The sequence below is a fragment of the Sturnira hondurensis genome, unplaced genomic scaffold (assembly GCF_014824575.4).
Source record: "Sturnira hondurensis isolate 20B ecotype Veracruz unplaced genomic scaffold, ASM1482457v3 Scaffold0022215, whole genome shotgun sequence".
Lineage (NCBI taxonomy): Eukaryota > Metazoa > Chordata > Mammalia > Chiroptera > Phyllostomidae > Sturnira > Sturnira hondurensis.
Genome location: NW_028094846.1, coordinates 669053 through 685041, shown reverse-complemented (window position 1 = coordinate 685041; position 15989 = coordinate 669053). Strand labels below are relative to the sequence as shown.

The window sequence follows — 15989 nt, the reverse complement described above, 5'->3', positions numbered from 1 at the left end:
AGGGTGAGGTAGCACCTCACTGCAGTTTCGATTTGCAAACCCAATGATTAGTGACCCTGAGCGTCTTTTCATGAAGCTGTTGGCTGTCTATGTGTCTTTGGAAAAACATCTATTCAGACCCCTGGTCCATTTTTTAATTGCATTGTTTGCTTCTTTTTGCTATTGAGTTGTGTGAGTCTTCATGTGCTCAGAAACGGGTCTCTTATTGGACACACGGCTTGCAAATAGTTTCTTCCCCTCTGCGGGCTGCGTTGGCAATTGGCAGGACTGTCTGGTGAACCCTACTTTTCCCCATGAGTCAACTTCCTTCTTCTTTTTTTTTAAGAATTTATTTATTTATTTATCTTTAGAGGGGAAGGAGAGAGGGAGAGAAACATCAATGTATGGTTGCCTCTCGTGAGTTCCCTGCTGGGAACTGGCCTGCAACCCAGGAATGTGCCCTGACTGGGAATTGAACCTCGATCCTCTGGTTCGCAGGCCCACGCTCAATCCACTGAGCTACACCAGCCAGGGCAACTTCCTTCTTCATCTTATGGAAGATGAAGCTCCCTCTCTTTGCCTGGCTGCTGGGAGGGCCCTGCCCACCAGCTCATAGCCCCTGTTACATGGCCATCCCTAGAGGAGTCTTTTCCATTATTTCCCCGCCCCTCCCAGTGCCTTGTGCAGAGCTCTCTCTCCCGTATTCGGTTTCCTCAGACTCCTCACAAGGGCTTCCGACGAGCCCATCTTTGGTCCAGTCCCTGGTGGCCACAGACAGGGCTCCCGGGTTGGCTTTCCCCCAAGGAGAGAAGGGGGGCCGGCGGGGGAGGAACGCCACTGCTGTGGACCGTGTGGCTATTCTCAAAGGTGACGTGGAGTCAGAATAGCATCCGAGCGGAAGGGCTGCTTCATTGTGAAAAACCCTAAACACATCCAAAGATGGACATTAACATAGCAAACCCCACGCACCACTGCCCGGCGAGGGACACGTACCCACATATGCACGTGCCATCCCTGCCCCCCGCAGGATCAGCGAGAACTCCTTGGTGTCACCTAGTGTGCACTCAGAGTTCAGATTTCCCCTCCGGCGGGACATTGTCTTTTAAAACCAGGATGCAAACAAGATCTCGTCCTGCACTGGTTCTGTGCCTCACAAGCCTCTTTCCACCACGAGCAGCCCCCACCCCAGCGTCTGACTCGGTCTGTGTGGCATCAGCCTGTGGAGGAGGCTTGTTCGCCCTCCCGCGGAATGTCCCCCAGGGAGATCACCCACCTGCTTCCTCAGGACGGCCCCACAGGGAGAGGCTGGTTGCGTTCATGCATCGCGGGGGCACCGTCCGCTCCACGGAGGCCTGTGCGCTCCCCACTGCTGGCTGGTGCGCCGACAGCAGCCGGTCGCCTTGCCTGAGAACCCCTGAGCCTGAGGTCGGCGGGTGCAGGCGGTAAGGGCCTGGTCTCCCTTTGTCAAGGTCCTTCTCACACATTTCTCTAAAGTTTTCACCCACTGACTCTGTCCCCCCAGATTCCTTATCCCACCGGGTGTCAGAAAGTGGAACCAAGCTGGTGCTGTCTCGGGTAAGGGCGTGCATCACTTCGCCAGGAAGGCCGGACTCCCCTCTGCGGAGGGAGAAACCATCTTACACTCCAACCAATGGTGCGCGCCGTTAACTCTGTTTCACCCCAGCATGGCCAGACCTGGCCGCTTTCACACTCGATTTTCTCCCGTGTGAGAGGAGAGAGATGTTACTGCAGCGCGGATTCAGCTTGCACTTTCAGAGGCTGAGTGGGGACGAGGGGACTCAGCCTGAGGAGAGTGATCTGGTTGATAGAAAGGCGAGAAAGCTCCGGTGGGGACAAAGACGAGCCGGCACCAGTGACTCCTGCCTCACTGGGAAAACAGCCGCACGCCAAGCTTGGCACCCAAGCCCCTCTCTGCCCGTGGGACAGCCTCTCCACACCTGCCGTGACGCCCAAGAAATTACATAGACGGTGCCCACAGCCGCTCGTGCAGCTAGGATTGGAGACCAGATCTCTCTTCATCAGCGTCATTGAGCTGTAGGTCCTGACACCAACCCCAGAGGCAGGGATGCACCAGCCAGACACGGTGCCCAGTGGGGAGGTTCAAGGTCAGGCTGGCCTTTCAGTCGGTGGAGAATCATCCTCTCAGTTAAGAAGTCATTAAGAGCACATGGTCCTGTTTACGTAGACTCCTACCTGAGATGCACAGCAAACCCTATAGGTATTTGAGCAAGGCAGCTGAACAGGGGTGGGGGGTGGTTACAGACATGTGTGCCAACTGACAGACATTGCATTTAGATATGTTCCCATGGCTGATGTCTCTGAAATTAATAGTTCATTGGTTAATACTAACAGGGAGGACGAGTCGGTTGCCCAAAAGGCAGTGGAGGAACTGGGAAGATGTTGGGCAAAGTGTGAAAACTTCCGATTATAAGAGGAATGAGTTCTGGGAATCTAAGGTGTGCGGCGTGGTGATTTGCAGTTACTAATCCTCTAACACACGCGGTAACAGATCTTAAATGCTCCCATGACAAAAGAGAAATGGTAATTATGTGGCCATGTTGGAGGTGCGGGCTAATGCTATGGTGGTGACCATTTCTGCGACAAAGAAATGTATCCAATCATCACATTGTAAACCTGAAGCTTACACAATGTTGCATGTCAAGTATCTCCATTGTATCTACCCTCGGGTAACTCACAGCCTCAGACAAGAGAAACCGTGGATCCCAAGGGTATCAGGGGAAACAGAGGATCTTTCCACAAGCGCCAGCTTGTCAGTTCGGGGCCTCTGGCTGGACAGATGTTTCTTGGTCCTTCTTCACGGGGAGGCATCGCTTCTGACTCCAAGGCGGGGACTTGAAATCGAGCCTGACATCCCCATCTCTTCTGCCTGAAAAACTGTCCTGACGCTAACTTGCACACCCAGGTGTCCCTCCACCTGTACCTGCTACTTCCCCCTAAGTGCGACGCCGGGGATGGCCTTGGTCACCGAAGGCCAGAGCTTTGTCCAGGGGACGGGCCACCCGCACACACGGTCAGAGGCAGCCCCCGCAGGAGATGGGCGCCATCACAGCGAAGGGCAGTGCCACTCTCCCGGCAGTGGGCCCTCGGGGACGGGCCGGCCTGCACCCCAGTCCTGGGGAGCCAGACTTCAGCACCATGGGCCCCCGCTGAACACCACAGTCCTCCAGGCCCTCAGACAGGCCTCACACCCCGTGAATCACGTCTGGGGCCCTCTGTTGGCTGAAAGGTCGCCGTCACTCGCCACCTCCTCCCTTCCCACTTCCTGAAGCTTTTGAAACTGACCGAGTCCCCATAACTGTCTCATCTGCAGCCAGAGGAGGAAGCTGCGCTGGTGCCGGCGGCCGAGAAGCCCCCATGGACCTGCCCTATTACCACGGCCCGCTCTCCAAGAAGGACTGTGAGGGCTTGCTGCTCGTGGGGCGGGTGGACGGCAACTTCCTGCTGCGGGACAGCGAGTCCATGCCGGGCGTCCTGTGCCTCTGTGTCTCGTGAGTAGCCTCACTGTCCCCGTGTCTGAAGCCACGGAGTGGCCGTCCAGACGGCAGCCACATGAAACAGAGTTGGCATTTTGCACTGATTCGGCAGCCCCGGCGAGCAGAGCGAGCCTGGGTCCCGCTGGGGACCCTGCAGGGGTGCTGTCCAGGGCCTCCGTCCGCCTCTATCCTGGCGCAGACGCCAGAGCCACAGGCAGGAGGGCAAAGGGCAGGGCCGAAGGGTGTGAGTCCGGGAGGGGACCGCCCACCAGAGGATCCTTTTCTGCCTGTTTTTTTGCTGAGGAAAAGGTCAGGGCCCTTTGGGCAATTTCTCTCTGAGAGACCGAGGTTTCACCCCCGTCTGCTCCACTTACGGTTCTTTGCATGCCGATGATGTGTCCCGCTTTGTGACATTTGTGAAGGGCCGTGGCAGACGGCCTTCCCTGCACCCTGCAGTGTCCGGTCACGGCACGCACCTTCGAGGTGAAGACACGGGGCCAGGGCTTTTCAGACGGCTGTTCCGTTGCCCTCGTCTGGTGTTCCCCAAGAGTCTGATGTCATTCCGAAACTCCAGGCTTGACGTCCTGGCCAGGGCCACCAGAGCGGCCTAAGAGTGGCCTTGTTCAGGCCATTGAGACAAACCCAGAGGGCTCGGCAGGCACCTGCTGGCGTTCGGGGTCTCCCAGGGTAGACCACTGAGCCTCCTCCCCCGCTCTTCACAGCCCGAAAGCCCAGCGTGTCCCCAGGCGGGCGTGAGGGAGCTGTGGGACACGCATGACCGTCCGAGCTAACAGCCCAGGCCGGGGGCTCCTTGCTTTCTGTGGGGCTGGGACGCAGGCGTGGGGGAGCAGCGGCAACGTGTCAGCGGTTGGACCCCCTGCACCCCGAGTGTTGTTGACATGGTTTCTTGTGTTTTGTAGCCATGAGAAATTATTCTTTTCAGAATGGTACAATCGTGCCTTCGTCTCTCTCTCTAGCTCTCTGTCTTCTTTTATTGATTTTTTTCCAGTTTCTATGTAGGAAAGCAAATATTTCTCCCCCCCCCACACACACACGCAAAATAACTACAGACCAATTTTAATTTCTTTTAATGTCAACTTTCTATAAACCACTCACCAAATAGAAGCCATCGGCATAAAATACACCGTGTTCAAGTACACAGGCTTCCCCGTCTAGAAAATTCCTAGTTTAGCCACATGTTCACAGGGCAAAGGTCGAAACTGCGTAGCTCACTCCAATTTACTTAAAATGTAAAGTTCGACATGCACCCCTCAGTTTTGCACACCCAGACACACCTGTGCGCACACACACCCCCTCACATGTAGTTGCACGCTCCTGGCCACACACAGCTAGACCAGGTCGTCCTTCACCCGGGCTGGGTGAAGCTCCAGAAGGCGCCAGTGACAGTGGCTGGCACTCATTGTCACACTTCTGGGTCACACGCTTGGTCAGAGGAAATGTGTAAACACGATGAGAAAGATGCACAGTTATTATCTGCAGCCAAAACAGTTTTATACTTGTGAAATGTAGCATGTAACTGGGGAAAAAAAGTACTAAAATCTTGAAGAAAAGTCAATAAGGATATCGCCTTTCTAAGCCAGATATAGAACCCAGAAAGCAAAAAAAGGAAAGACATAAATATGACCATTGTAAAATTAAAAAAAAAACCCTAATGTTAAAAGCAACTTTAAAAGAGTAAACAAAAAAATAATCTCCATGAAAGGGAAGAGTTTTAAAACAGTAGAAAACTAAGTGAAGGACACAGGATGAGAAGGGAATTATCTGAAGCAGGAATGTGACGACATGAAAAGCCAGGTCCCACTCGAGACCAACGAGAGACAGAAGACACGCAAGAGCCCCTCCCGCCCTCCACGGGGGACACGGGCCTCTGTAGAGGCCCAGGGGAAGGACAGGGACCCCGGCCGAAATCGCACTCACGGAGGCTGGGCTCACGGCGGCCACGCGCCGAGAAACAACACTGTCCCCAGAAGGACTTCTCTTTGTGGGCGGGGGAGAAAGGATTGCAGTCGGCCCACCAGACATGGGGGCCCGGCGAGGCGTCTGCCCGGGAAGACGGACGGCCCTTCTCAGAGGGGAAGGAACCTCCGAGGGGCGCATGACCACACAGCTCCGATGGACGCAGAGGCTCCAGGGCCCCCCTTCACCCCAGTGACCCTGCTTCTGCCAGGCTGGGGCCTGGGCCCCACCACACGACACCAGCGCTGCACGAACTGGTGGGAATACAACCGAGCAAATCCAGCTACCATCTGAAAAAATGGGCCAGACCTGCGGCGGTGTGAACAGGTGCGAGGCAGAGCGTGACCCTGGTGGCGTGAAATGAAAGATGCCGCCTCCACCCCCACGTCCGAGCAGAATTCCCGGCAGGGGTGGCACTCCCCACAGCGTCCACGCCTGGACACCTCCGGGAAGGGACCACGGGCCTGCTCTTTCCCTGGGATAACGTCTCTGCGCTGTGGACGTGTCTCGGGCACAGGAATGACTTCTGTAAGTTAAAAATCGGGTGTGAAACTGTAGCAGGTCCTGCCAATTCGAACGCCGTGCGGAGCCTGGGGAGCTTTCTAAGCGGAGTCCACGAGGGAGCGTGCACCTTTTCCCCACGGAGCTCCAACATGTAACTGAATAGAACCAAGTCAGGTATAAACAGATGGTGCAGATGGTGTTGCTCCAATGCACGGACAGAGGTGAGCAGAAAAGCCCCAGAGAGGCATGGGGCTCCCACTGGAGAGGGAACGGTCATCGGTCACCGGTCACCAAGCGAGGGCAGGCGGCACAAGGTTGGGCCTGGGAGGGGAACGTTTCCTGTGGGCTCTGGACGGGCCCTCTGGAAGAGTAGGTGTGGGGTCGGGTCAAAGGGCCTCCAAAGAACGCAGCTGCAGACACTGGGAAGACCCGGGTGCCTTCTGAGCAGAGACGGGACCAGGCCGGCGCTGAGAGTCTGGGACTCAAATCTGATCTGGAGAACTTACTACGGTGACAGCCAGCCAGCTGGGGAGACCCAGGGACAGGCAGGCTGGGGGCAGGGTGGAGCCGGCAGGGCTGAGGCGCAGGGAAGAGGTGCCACAGAGCAGACCCGGCCCCCTTGAGGGCAGGCAGCCTGCGCGGGGCTCTCTTTAGGAACCCACCTGACTCCTGGGCTTGTCACGGTCCCTGCGAGCCTTGTTGTTCCGCAGGCCAGTACAGGACACCCAACTCTGGCTGTTCAGCAACGACCATCTCATGCACATCCCATCCCCGAGATGTGCGGGACTTTGTGCAGGACCCCCAGCCAGAACGGAACTGAGACGCTGCAGAGCAGGGATGGTGGGCCCTCGGGGCACGGCCGGAACTGAGGGCGGCCAGGGAGCCTTGTGTGGAGGAGTGGGGGGCCAGCCCCGGACCCACTGTCCCTTCACTCGGCATGCAGGCCCCGAGTGGCTTGTCCCGGGCATGGGGGACACAGTGACTAACCCCACAGGCCCTCGATCTGCTCCCAGGAAGTCAAATTCAGCAAAAGGAGCCCACGTGAAGAAAATACAGGGAGTCACCACAGAGAGGGACTGAGGGGCGACTTGCGATTGGGCGCAGGACCTCCGACCCCGGGTCCCAGCGCGCGGTCATGGCCACGGAAGGGGGGAGGGGTTGGCCACAGCTGGGGACCTGTAGGGCGGCCAAGGGCCCAGGGTGAAGCTGCTTTCCATGAGCTCCTCCTCGTGTTGACCCCTTCCACCGTCACCCTCGGACCCCTGGCCAAACTGCTCACAGCAGGCGGTGATGTCAACCCTACTCCATGGGGAGAGAAACCAGAGCTTCTTACCAACCTGCCCAAGCCCAGGCCGCAGTGTGCTGTCTGGGCCCCTCTCTTTCCAATGCCCCCAGTTCCACTGAGACACGTCCACACGGTCACCTTGGAGCTTCGTCACCAAGATCCCAAACAGGGGGAGTGCGGGTGTAGACGGGCTGAGTCCTGCCACGTTAGACTGGGGTGGGGGCGCCCTGGCAGCCCCCGCGCCTCCGGCCCCGGGCGAGAGTGGGGGGGGCGGGGCCCGGGCAGGAAGAGGCAGCTGGCCCGCGGGGACTGCGGACAGGAAGTGCTACCTGTGCATCAGAGGCGGGAGCGGGGTCTGCTCGGAGCGGGGGGGAGTCGAAGTGGGGTCCACCTGGGCTGCGAGGGGGCCACGTGCGGTGGGATGCGCGGGGCTGTGTGCAGGCCCCCCCACCCAGGGGTGGCCACCTGCCGGCTCTCACCGTGGAAGTCAGGCCTGAGACTCACTTCTCACTCACGTTCAGAAAGAAAAAAAACAAGTCAGTCTTGTTTGTTGTTTTTCAAAAATCCAACGGAGGGAAAAGTACAGAGGCAGCAGGAAGCAGGAGGCGTCTCCGGGGCACCCTCAGAACGCCCGGTCTGGGCACGGCCGTGGCCACAGCCGCCTCTGCCGACCTCGTGAGCACGGTGGGCCGAGTCCTCAGCACTGGGCAACAGCCGCATTGTCCTTCTGTGGTCTTCGTAGTCTGGTTAAAATAACACTGAAACATACGTGCCCACGAACAAGTCTCCCCACAACCCCAGCCACAACTTGAGCCCGGCGCCCACCTGTGAGCTGCTTGTGACCGGTGCCCAGGGACCCAGGCGCACCCCCCCACCCCCGGTCGCCACCCATGTCCGCCCGACAGACTCCGGAGCATTTGCGTCTGCCCTTTCTGACAGCACCCGAAGACAGGAGGCCAAAGATTTGAAAACACACCTCCCAGGGGCTAAAGGCTCCCAGAACTCAGAGGTGACAGATCGACTCACCTGGACCACAGCCTGGCCGCCCGCCCAAAGCCGACCCCCTCCAGCCGCCCTCACCCGGGACTGAGCCCACGCGGTGCCCTGAGGGCCGGACAGCAAACAGGGCAACGCCTTTTCTTCCCAATGCGCCGGGCAGACCATGAACTCAGCACCGTGTTGCCATTTCTCCCACGAAGATGAGAAGGGGGCGGCTGAGTCATGCGTCAGCGCAGGTTGTGTATTTTTAGGAAACTACCCAACAGCCCCAGCTGGGTGGCCCAGTGGGTTGGGCACCGTCTCATAAACTGAGAAGCCGTGGGTTCAATTCCCGGTCAGGGCACAAGCCTGGGTTGCGGGTTCGGTCACAGTTTGGGCCCGTGGAGGAGGCAGCTGAGTGAAGTTTGTCTCTCACGTCGATGTTCCTCCCTCTCTCTCCCTCTCAAATCAGTAAGCATGGCCTCAGGGGAGGATGACAGAACAAGAAAAATAAAGTGCCAAGCTGTTCTCCAAAGTGAGAGCCCTTCCGACGGCACGCTTGGGTCTCGCCTGTCGTTTTCACGCCAGCCATGTTAGTAAGTGCGAGAGGGTGTTTTCTCGTAGTTCTGACCTGCACTTGGCTCTTGACTGACAATACGTCTCCTCACGCGCTTCCTTGCCATCCACGTGTCTCCTGAGACAGGGTGTCCCTTCAAAAATGTTGCCCATCTCGAATTATTTTTGAACTTACTTTCTCATTGAGTCTTGATGACTCTTTCCATCGGGGACGCACATTCCCTCTGAGACAAGAGCTTCGTCAACACTCCTCTCCCGTCTGTGACTCGTCCTTTTGTCCTCTCAACAGGATGCGTCAGAGAACAGAGGCTGACAATTTTAATGAAGCCTAATTCTTCCATCTTTTCTTTTTTAAATGTTTTATTGAAGATGCTATTATAGTTGTCCCATTTTCTCCCCTTTCTCCCCCTCCGCCCTGCACTCCCCCTCCCACCCACATCCCCTGCCCCCGCACTTATTCGTCTCCATGGGTCGTACGTACAAGTTCCTTCTGCACGTAGGAACTTCCCCATTTCCCACACCGTCCTTACCCTCCCCCTGTCTATTTTCTACCTACCACTTCTGCTTATTCACTGTACCTTCCACTCCATTCTCCCCCCTCCCCTTCCCCATTGATAACCTTCCACGTGACCTCCATTTCTGTGATTCTGTTCCTGTTCTAGCTGTGTGCTCAGTTTGTTTTTGTTTTGGGTTCGGTTGTGGATAGTTGTGAGTTTGTTGTCATTTTACTGTTTGTATTTTTGATCTTCTTCTTTTTCTTAGATAAGTCCCTTAAACATTTCATGAAATAAGGGCTTGGTGATGATGAACTCCTTGAACTTGACCTTATCTGAGAAGCACTTTATCTGTCCTTCCATTCTAAATGAAAGCTTTGCTGGATAGAGCAATCTTGGATGTACGTCCTTGCCTTTCATGACTTGGAATACTTCTTTCCAGCCCCTTCTTGCCTGCAAGGTCTCTTGAGAAATGCGCTGACAGTCTGATGGGCACTCCTTTGTAGGTGACTGTCCCTTTATCTCTTGCTGCTTCTAGGATTCTCCCCTTCATTTTAATCTTGGCTAATGTAATGATGATGTATCTTGGTGTGTTCCTCCTTGGGTCCAACTTCTTTGGGACTCTCTGAGCTTCCTGGACTTCCTGGAAGTCTATTCCCTTTGCCAGATTGGGAAAGTTCTCCTTCATTAGTTGTTCCAATAAGCTTTCAATTCTGTGTTCTTCCTCTTCTCTGCCTGGCACCCTGTGATTCAGATGTTGGTCAGCCTAAAGCTGTCCCAGAGGTTCCTAAGCCTCTCCCCATTTTTCTTAAATTCTTATTTTTTCATTGTGTTCTGGTTGAACATTTTTCTTCCTGCTGCTCCAAATCATTGTTTTGACTTCTGCTTTCCTTCCCATCACTGGTGGCCCCCGTACATTTTTCTGTATCTCACTTTGCATACTCTTCACTTCTTCCTCTGTTTTGGGACCATGCTTCCCCAATTCTGTGACCAGCCTGCTCACCAGTGTTCTGAACTCTGCATCTGATAGGTTGGCTGTCTCTTCCTCACTTAGTTCCATTTTTGGAGCTTTGATCATTTTTGGAGCTTTCATTTGGGCCATTGTTGTGGTCTCAGCATGCCTGCTACTAGTAAGGGGTGGCACCTTAGGTGTTCGCCAGGGCGGGGCAACCCACATGGCTGCGCTGTGGTACTGTATGTGGGGAGGGGCTCAAGGGAAACAGTGCTGCTTATTCTGCCGGATTTCAGTCACTTCCCCTGCTTCCCACAAGCAAACTGAGCCCTTCTGGTGCTGATTCCTGGTGGGTGGGCTCGTGTACATTCCAGGACCCTGTGGGTCTCTCCAACAAACTCTCCTGGGAGGCTGGGAGTTTCTCCTGCTGCCGCCTCAACCCCCACAGGTTTGTACAGTCAGAGGTCTTGAGGCTTTATTTCCCTGCACTGGAATCCTGGGTTGCGTGGTCTGTCTCGCTCCCCAGTTGTTCCTCCTGGTTTATTCACACAGACCACCCTGTTCTGGGACCCACTGCCACCTTGCCACACGTGCTCTCACCGGCTGCCCGTCTCCGCCCCTCCTACTGGTCTGGGTGAATGTCTCTTCTTTAACTCCTTGGTTGTCAGATTTCCATACAGTTCGATTTTCTGTCAGTTCTGGTAGTTTGTTTTTAAATTTGTTGTTGTCCTTCTTTTGGTTGTGGGAGGAGGCACAGTGTGTCTGCCTACACCTCCATCTTGGCCAGAAGTCCCAATTTCTTTCTTTTATAGATCGTGATTTTTCTGTCGTGTCTGATAAATCTTTGCCTACCTGCATTCGTGAAGATCTTTCTCCTAATTTTTTTCCTGGAGTTTTATAGTTTCAGGTGTCTCCTTTGGGGTAGTCCAGTCCAATGTTATTTTTGTAACTGGGATGAGAAAAAAGTCCCTTGTTGAAGAATTTAACGGAATCTACGTGATAGTGGGCTGTGAACCAAGCCCATGACCGGCTGAATGCAACGTCGGGGCCCCGATCTGAACAGTACTCCCGGGAAAAGACTTTCCTGAGCCCTCTTCTCAGACTGCAGGCCCCTTCACCTGGCCACAGGTGCCCCAGGGCCCATGTAAACCTTCTGTTGCTTGCTCTGGAACTTGGGGACGCTCTGGAACTTGGGGATACCCCGAGCTTATTCCGGCCTCAGGAAGCCCCACAAATAGCACAGGGTCTGGAGTGAACAGAACTGTCCCAACAATCGGCCACATGGCCTGCTGCCCCTCAGGCTGCAAGGGGGCGTCTGGCTTCCCGATTCCTCCCAAACCCCAGTCATTGGATTCGCTGGTGCAGATGCACGTGCTGGGGTCGATCGGGCAGGAGGGCCCTCAGTCTGGTGTCCGTGAACGTCATTTTCACGTTGCGGGGTTTCAGTGGATTCCAAACCTGTGAGAGCCGATGGAGATGTTTCGCATGCACCCCTTGTCCTGGAAAGCTAAGACGGCATCCACCCCGTGTCTGATCACTGGTGACATCTGGGAATGGGAGGGACATCGGTCGTGGCAGCTGGTTCTCCTGTTGCAAGCTCCCAGGTTGGGAGTTGTCTCAGTTCTGGCTGAGTCACTCGGTCAGCGGCCGCCATCCCCACGAGAAGTGAGGGCGCAACACATGGTTCCGAAGTACACTGCTGAGGTCACAGTGCGGTCCCTCCTGGGCCACTTCCTGAAGCACCAGGCAGGGCTCTCCGGTGTCCTTAGAGCTGAGAGGGGACCAGAGGCCTAGCCGTGCGTCCTCTGTCCTTGTGCCCTTGGCTGCGACTCAGATGTCCACCTCCCAGCCAGGGTCCCTGCTCCCAAACCCCACTCTCCCCAGGTCCTGCTGCCGAGAGGGTCAGAAAATGACCCTCAGCGTGGGGACTCACAGTTGACAGAGGCTGTGCTTGCTCGACATGCCATGGGCGCCAGCAGGTAAGAACCACCCGACTCACTGTGCTCTCCACAGTTTCAGGAACCTCGTCTACACGTACCGCATCTTCAGAGAGAAACACGGGCAGTACCAGATACAGGTGAGGCCACAAGACCTCCCGTGGCCCCGGCTGCAGGCCAGGGCAGGGGAACCTGGGGACATCCTCCTGGGGACACACAGGGAGCACGTTCCACGAAGGGACAGGAGCAGGAAAGCACCTGTGTTTTGCCCCACTTCTGACCAACCGAGGCGGCTATTCAAAATGGAGAGTGCCACAGCCCCAGTTTCTCCGTGACCGAATGTCCCACTGGGCTCCGGGCGCAGCCACGGAGGAGGAGGGGGCCCTGCGGTGGGGGGGAGAGGGCAGGGGCAGGTGTGGGGTCCGGGAGTTGGGTGGGCCCGCGGTTGGCTGCCAGGAGCCAACGAGCTGCTGTGGGGGTTCTCTCCTCTCTCTCTTTCTCCGAGAGTTCGCAGACACATTTTTTAAATACTTGTTTGCTTCTTTTGAATTTCCTTCTGTCATGTTTATGTTAGAAAACCGTCCTTGCTTGACAACAGGCCAACAGAAAGCACGGGCCACCGCCCCGAGCACGCTGGCGTGCCTGCTCTCAGCTTAAATTGAGACCTTGCGTCTCACTTGTTCTCCCGGGGGGTCCCGGGGGGTGTGCAGCCCCCACATTTGCGTTTCCTGTCTGAAAGCCACACTGCCGGGCCCCCGAGACCGTCAGCGAGGTGTCGAGTGGCACACCTGCCCCTGAGCCGCCGTGGGGCTCGCGCAGGACGCGGCCCGAGCTGGGGTCCCCAGTGGCTGAGTCACAGGCGTCCTGCTGCCCCTGGGGGCCCTAGGCCTGGGGGCCAGGACTCGGCCTGCCAACTTGGGGGCCACCCAGAAAGGTCACCTGTCACACATGATCGCATGATGCCGAGTGGCCTCCTCCTCGTGTCTCTGCAGACCGCGGACGATATTCCAACACAGACCTTTCCCAACCTCAAGGAACTGGTCTCCAAATTCAAGAAGCCGAATCAAGGGCTGGTGTTTCCCCTTCTCTACCCCGTGGAGAGGACCAGGCCCGGCCTGAGGTGGCGGAGCTCAAAGGTGGACACGGACGACGATTATGGTACAGCTGTCCCTTGGAGCCGGCACGGGTCAGGGGGGAGGGCTTTTCCTGCCCCTGCACCGAAGACCCCTCATCCCAGCTTGTGGGGGGCCGTGCCTCCGGCCCCTGGGATGGTCGATGCAGAGCTGAGACATCAGGGCAGCTGCCGTCACACCCAGCCTGCCCTCAGCTTTGGGACAGATGGACAAACAGGCAGAAAGTCCAATGACTGCACTGCGCTGACCCCTCCCCGAGGCCCCAGGCCCCGCCCCCATGCCCTGTGTTCTGTATGCAGCGCTGGGGAACAAGTTAGCCAGGCTGAGGCCTCTCCCACCACAGCCCACAGCGGCTCGGCGGATGCCTGCGGCCAGACCATCCGTGACCTTCAGTCTGTACCTGACTCAGCCCTCCTCAGACCTTCACAGGGACTGCTTGCTCTCCCTGGGATATGTGCTTACAGCACCGTGGGAGAGGCTGCAGCTGTCAGTGGGCAGGGACGACGACAGATGCAGAGGACAAGGCGGGGAAATTATCCCACACACGTTCCACTCCGTGTCCAGCAAAGCCCCTCGTGGGCCGTCCCACTCCAACCCACCCAGCGAGACCCAGCAGTGACCCGCCTGGCCCCCGCCCTGGTTTCTCAGTCCTCACCCGCACGCAGGGGCCTGCACCCCGGACCCGAGTCCTTCCTGCAGGCTCAGCTGCAGGGCCACTTCCCCCAGAACTTACAGGACACACAAAGCATCGGGGGGACAGGGCGGCCCGTGGGTGGAACCTCAGGAGCCACTGGGGGTCAGGGGGAGGACTACACAACTGTACTCTCCGGTGAGACAATGACCGCCAGTCCCGCATGACAGCCCCTTAGAGACAGGCCCCCGAGAACCAGGCAAGACTTGCCATCCGCCATCCCTGTGTGGTCAGCTCTGCATCCTCAGTGGGACATGGCCCTCCCCTGGACTCCTTGGACCAAGGGTGCCCCCACTCCGGGCGTCTTCTGGGGCCTGACTCCTAAAGCAGGGCCCAGGGTGGCAGGGGGAGCTCTGTGTGGCGCCTCTGCCCTTGCAGATGGTGGCCCGATTTGGCCTCAGGCTGACGTGGGTGGTGGGGGGGTTGGGGGGAGGTCTCCTTCTCAAGCAGGAGGTTGGGAAGACTCCAGGGTGCTGGGTTTCATGCTGGTCCCTGCTTGTTCCCAGAGAACAGCGAGTATGTGGAGGTCTTGCCCTGAAGGCCTGGAGATGGCAGCGCGGAGAGACTTGGGTGTCTGGAGACCGGACCTAGGGGACAAGTCACACTGTCCTGGTCTCGTGACTGCAGGCGTCCTGTTGGCCATCTTCCAGACCACACCACACCTCCTCCTGAGCACAAACCCGAGCCCACAGCAGGCAGCCTGGAGTCCTGCCCCCTCTGGCTCCTCTTTCCCAAGACCTGATGCCAGCTGCCAGCCTCCTCCCGGCCAACCTCCTCCCTCCCTGGGCCGGGGTTGGCAGGGGACCACTCCCCTCAGACAGGCACCAGGCCCATGACTTTGGATGCAGTTCTTCCCCCTCCCGGTACTCGTCCCTCCAACTGGAATGGGGGACACACTGGCCCAGCCTGGCCGTGTCAGGTGGACTCAGGGTCCTGGAGTGACAAGCAGATATGCCAGCACTCGTCAGGGACCCAGCCTCCCGACCAACGCATCTCCTGCAGCAGCCGCACCGTCCTGACCACGGGGCCCTCAGGCCCGGGGACCCGCCTTCCTTCTTTCCAGTCTTGACCTTGCTGCCCAGCACAGCCCTGGACACGTCTGCTCCCTGGCTTTGCCTCATTTCACAACACACTTGCCACCTGGCTGCAAGGACGGGCTTTGTCCAGTGACATGTGTGAGGACGTCGTAGGGACCTGCGTGGCTCCTGTCCCCAACCAGGCTTTAAGTGCCACCAAACTGTGGCCGGGACCCCCATGCCCTCCTTGTGTGCAGAAACACGTGCTTGTGCAACGACGCTGAAGGGTGTTCCCGAAGGGCTGGCCGGGTTGTCCCCAGGCCCTGTCAGTTTTTCTCTAAGTTGTTCCGGAAGGAGACTCCAGATTTCTGGATGGCATGAGCAGACTGGGGAACCGGAACCGCAGAGGGGAGCTGTGGGGGCTCATGGGTCCCAGCCATCGCAGCTGCCACCAAGCGGAGAAGGCACAAACCTCGAGGCGCAGCCCCGCCCCCAGAGAGGGGTGGAGCAGAGCCTTCTGGTGGTGTCGGGGAGGGCCCAGAAGCAAGGCCACGAGGCACCAAAGGCCCGGGGCGTCCTGGTCTGAATCCCTCCGTGAGGCACAAGGAGGGTGTTCCCACCCCGGAGCCCCCACCATCCTCAGCACAGACCAGGCAGGTTTCCGGAACAGACACTGAGTAGGTCTGCGCGCACAGTGGGTCCATCTCCTGCAGGGCAGGGGTCTATTCGAGTGTCACACCTTTCAAAGCCCAGCAGGACAGGACTCGTAGTTCAAGGTCGTTCGATGAGGCCTCCCGGGGCCGTGGTCTGTTTTCCAAGTGCCCAGGCCCCGGGGCCCCGCCCGTCCCCAGTCCCGGGGAGGATCCAGGCAGGGGACAAGGCAGGGGACAAGGCAGGGTCTGCCTCTCCTACCAGCAGGCCCCTGAGTAAACAGCTGGTGTTGATGCTGTGC

The 15989-nt window shown here is 57.6% G+C and overlaps 1 protein-coding gene across 1 annotated transcript; it reads left to right on the top strand.

The window, feature by feature from the left end:
* The first annotated feature begins 3351 nt into the window (after positions 1–3351).
* Positions 3352–15889, top strand: SH2D1B (SH2 domain containing 1B). The gene is made up of 4 exons (XM_037035353.1): positions 3352–3509; positions 12274–12337; positions 13190–13355; positions 14528–15889. Exons 1-4 carry the CDS (start codon positions 3376–3378, stop codon positions 14557–14559), a joined length of 396 nt encoding a protein of 131 aa, XP_036891248.1. The 5' UTR covers positions 3352–3375; the 3' UTR covers positions 14560–15889.
* Positions 15890–15989: the final 100 nt, after the last annotated feature.

Bases quoted from the DNA above. Each gene is read 5' to 3' on its own strand.
- SH2D1B (XM_037035353.1), top strand. From the start codon at position 3,376: ATGGACCTGCCCTATTACCACGGCCCGCTCTCCAAGAAGGACTGTGAG. The intron at 3,510-12,273 runs GTGAGTAGCCTC...TGCTCTCCACAG, and splicing joins GTCCTGTGCCTCTGTGTCTC to TTTCAGGAACCTCGTCTACA. The intron at 12,338-13,189 runs GTGAGGCCACAA...GTGTCTCTGCAG, and splicing joins ACGGGCAGTACCAGATACAG to ACCGCGGACGATATTCCAAC.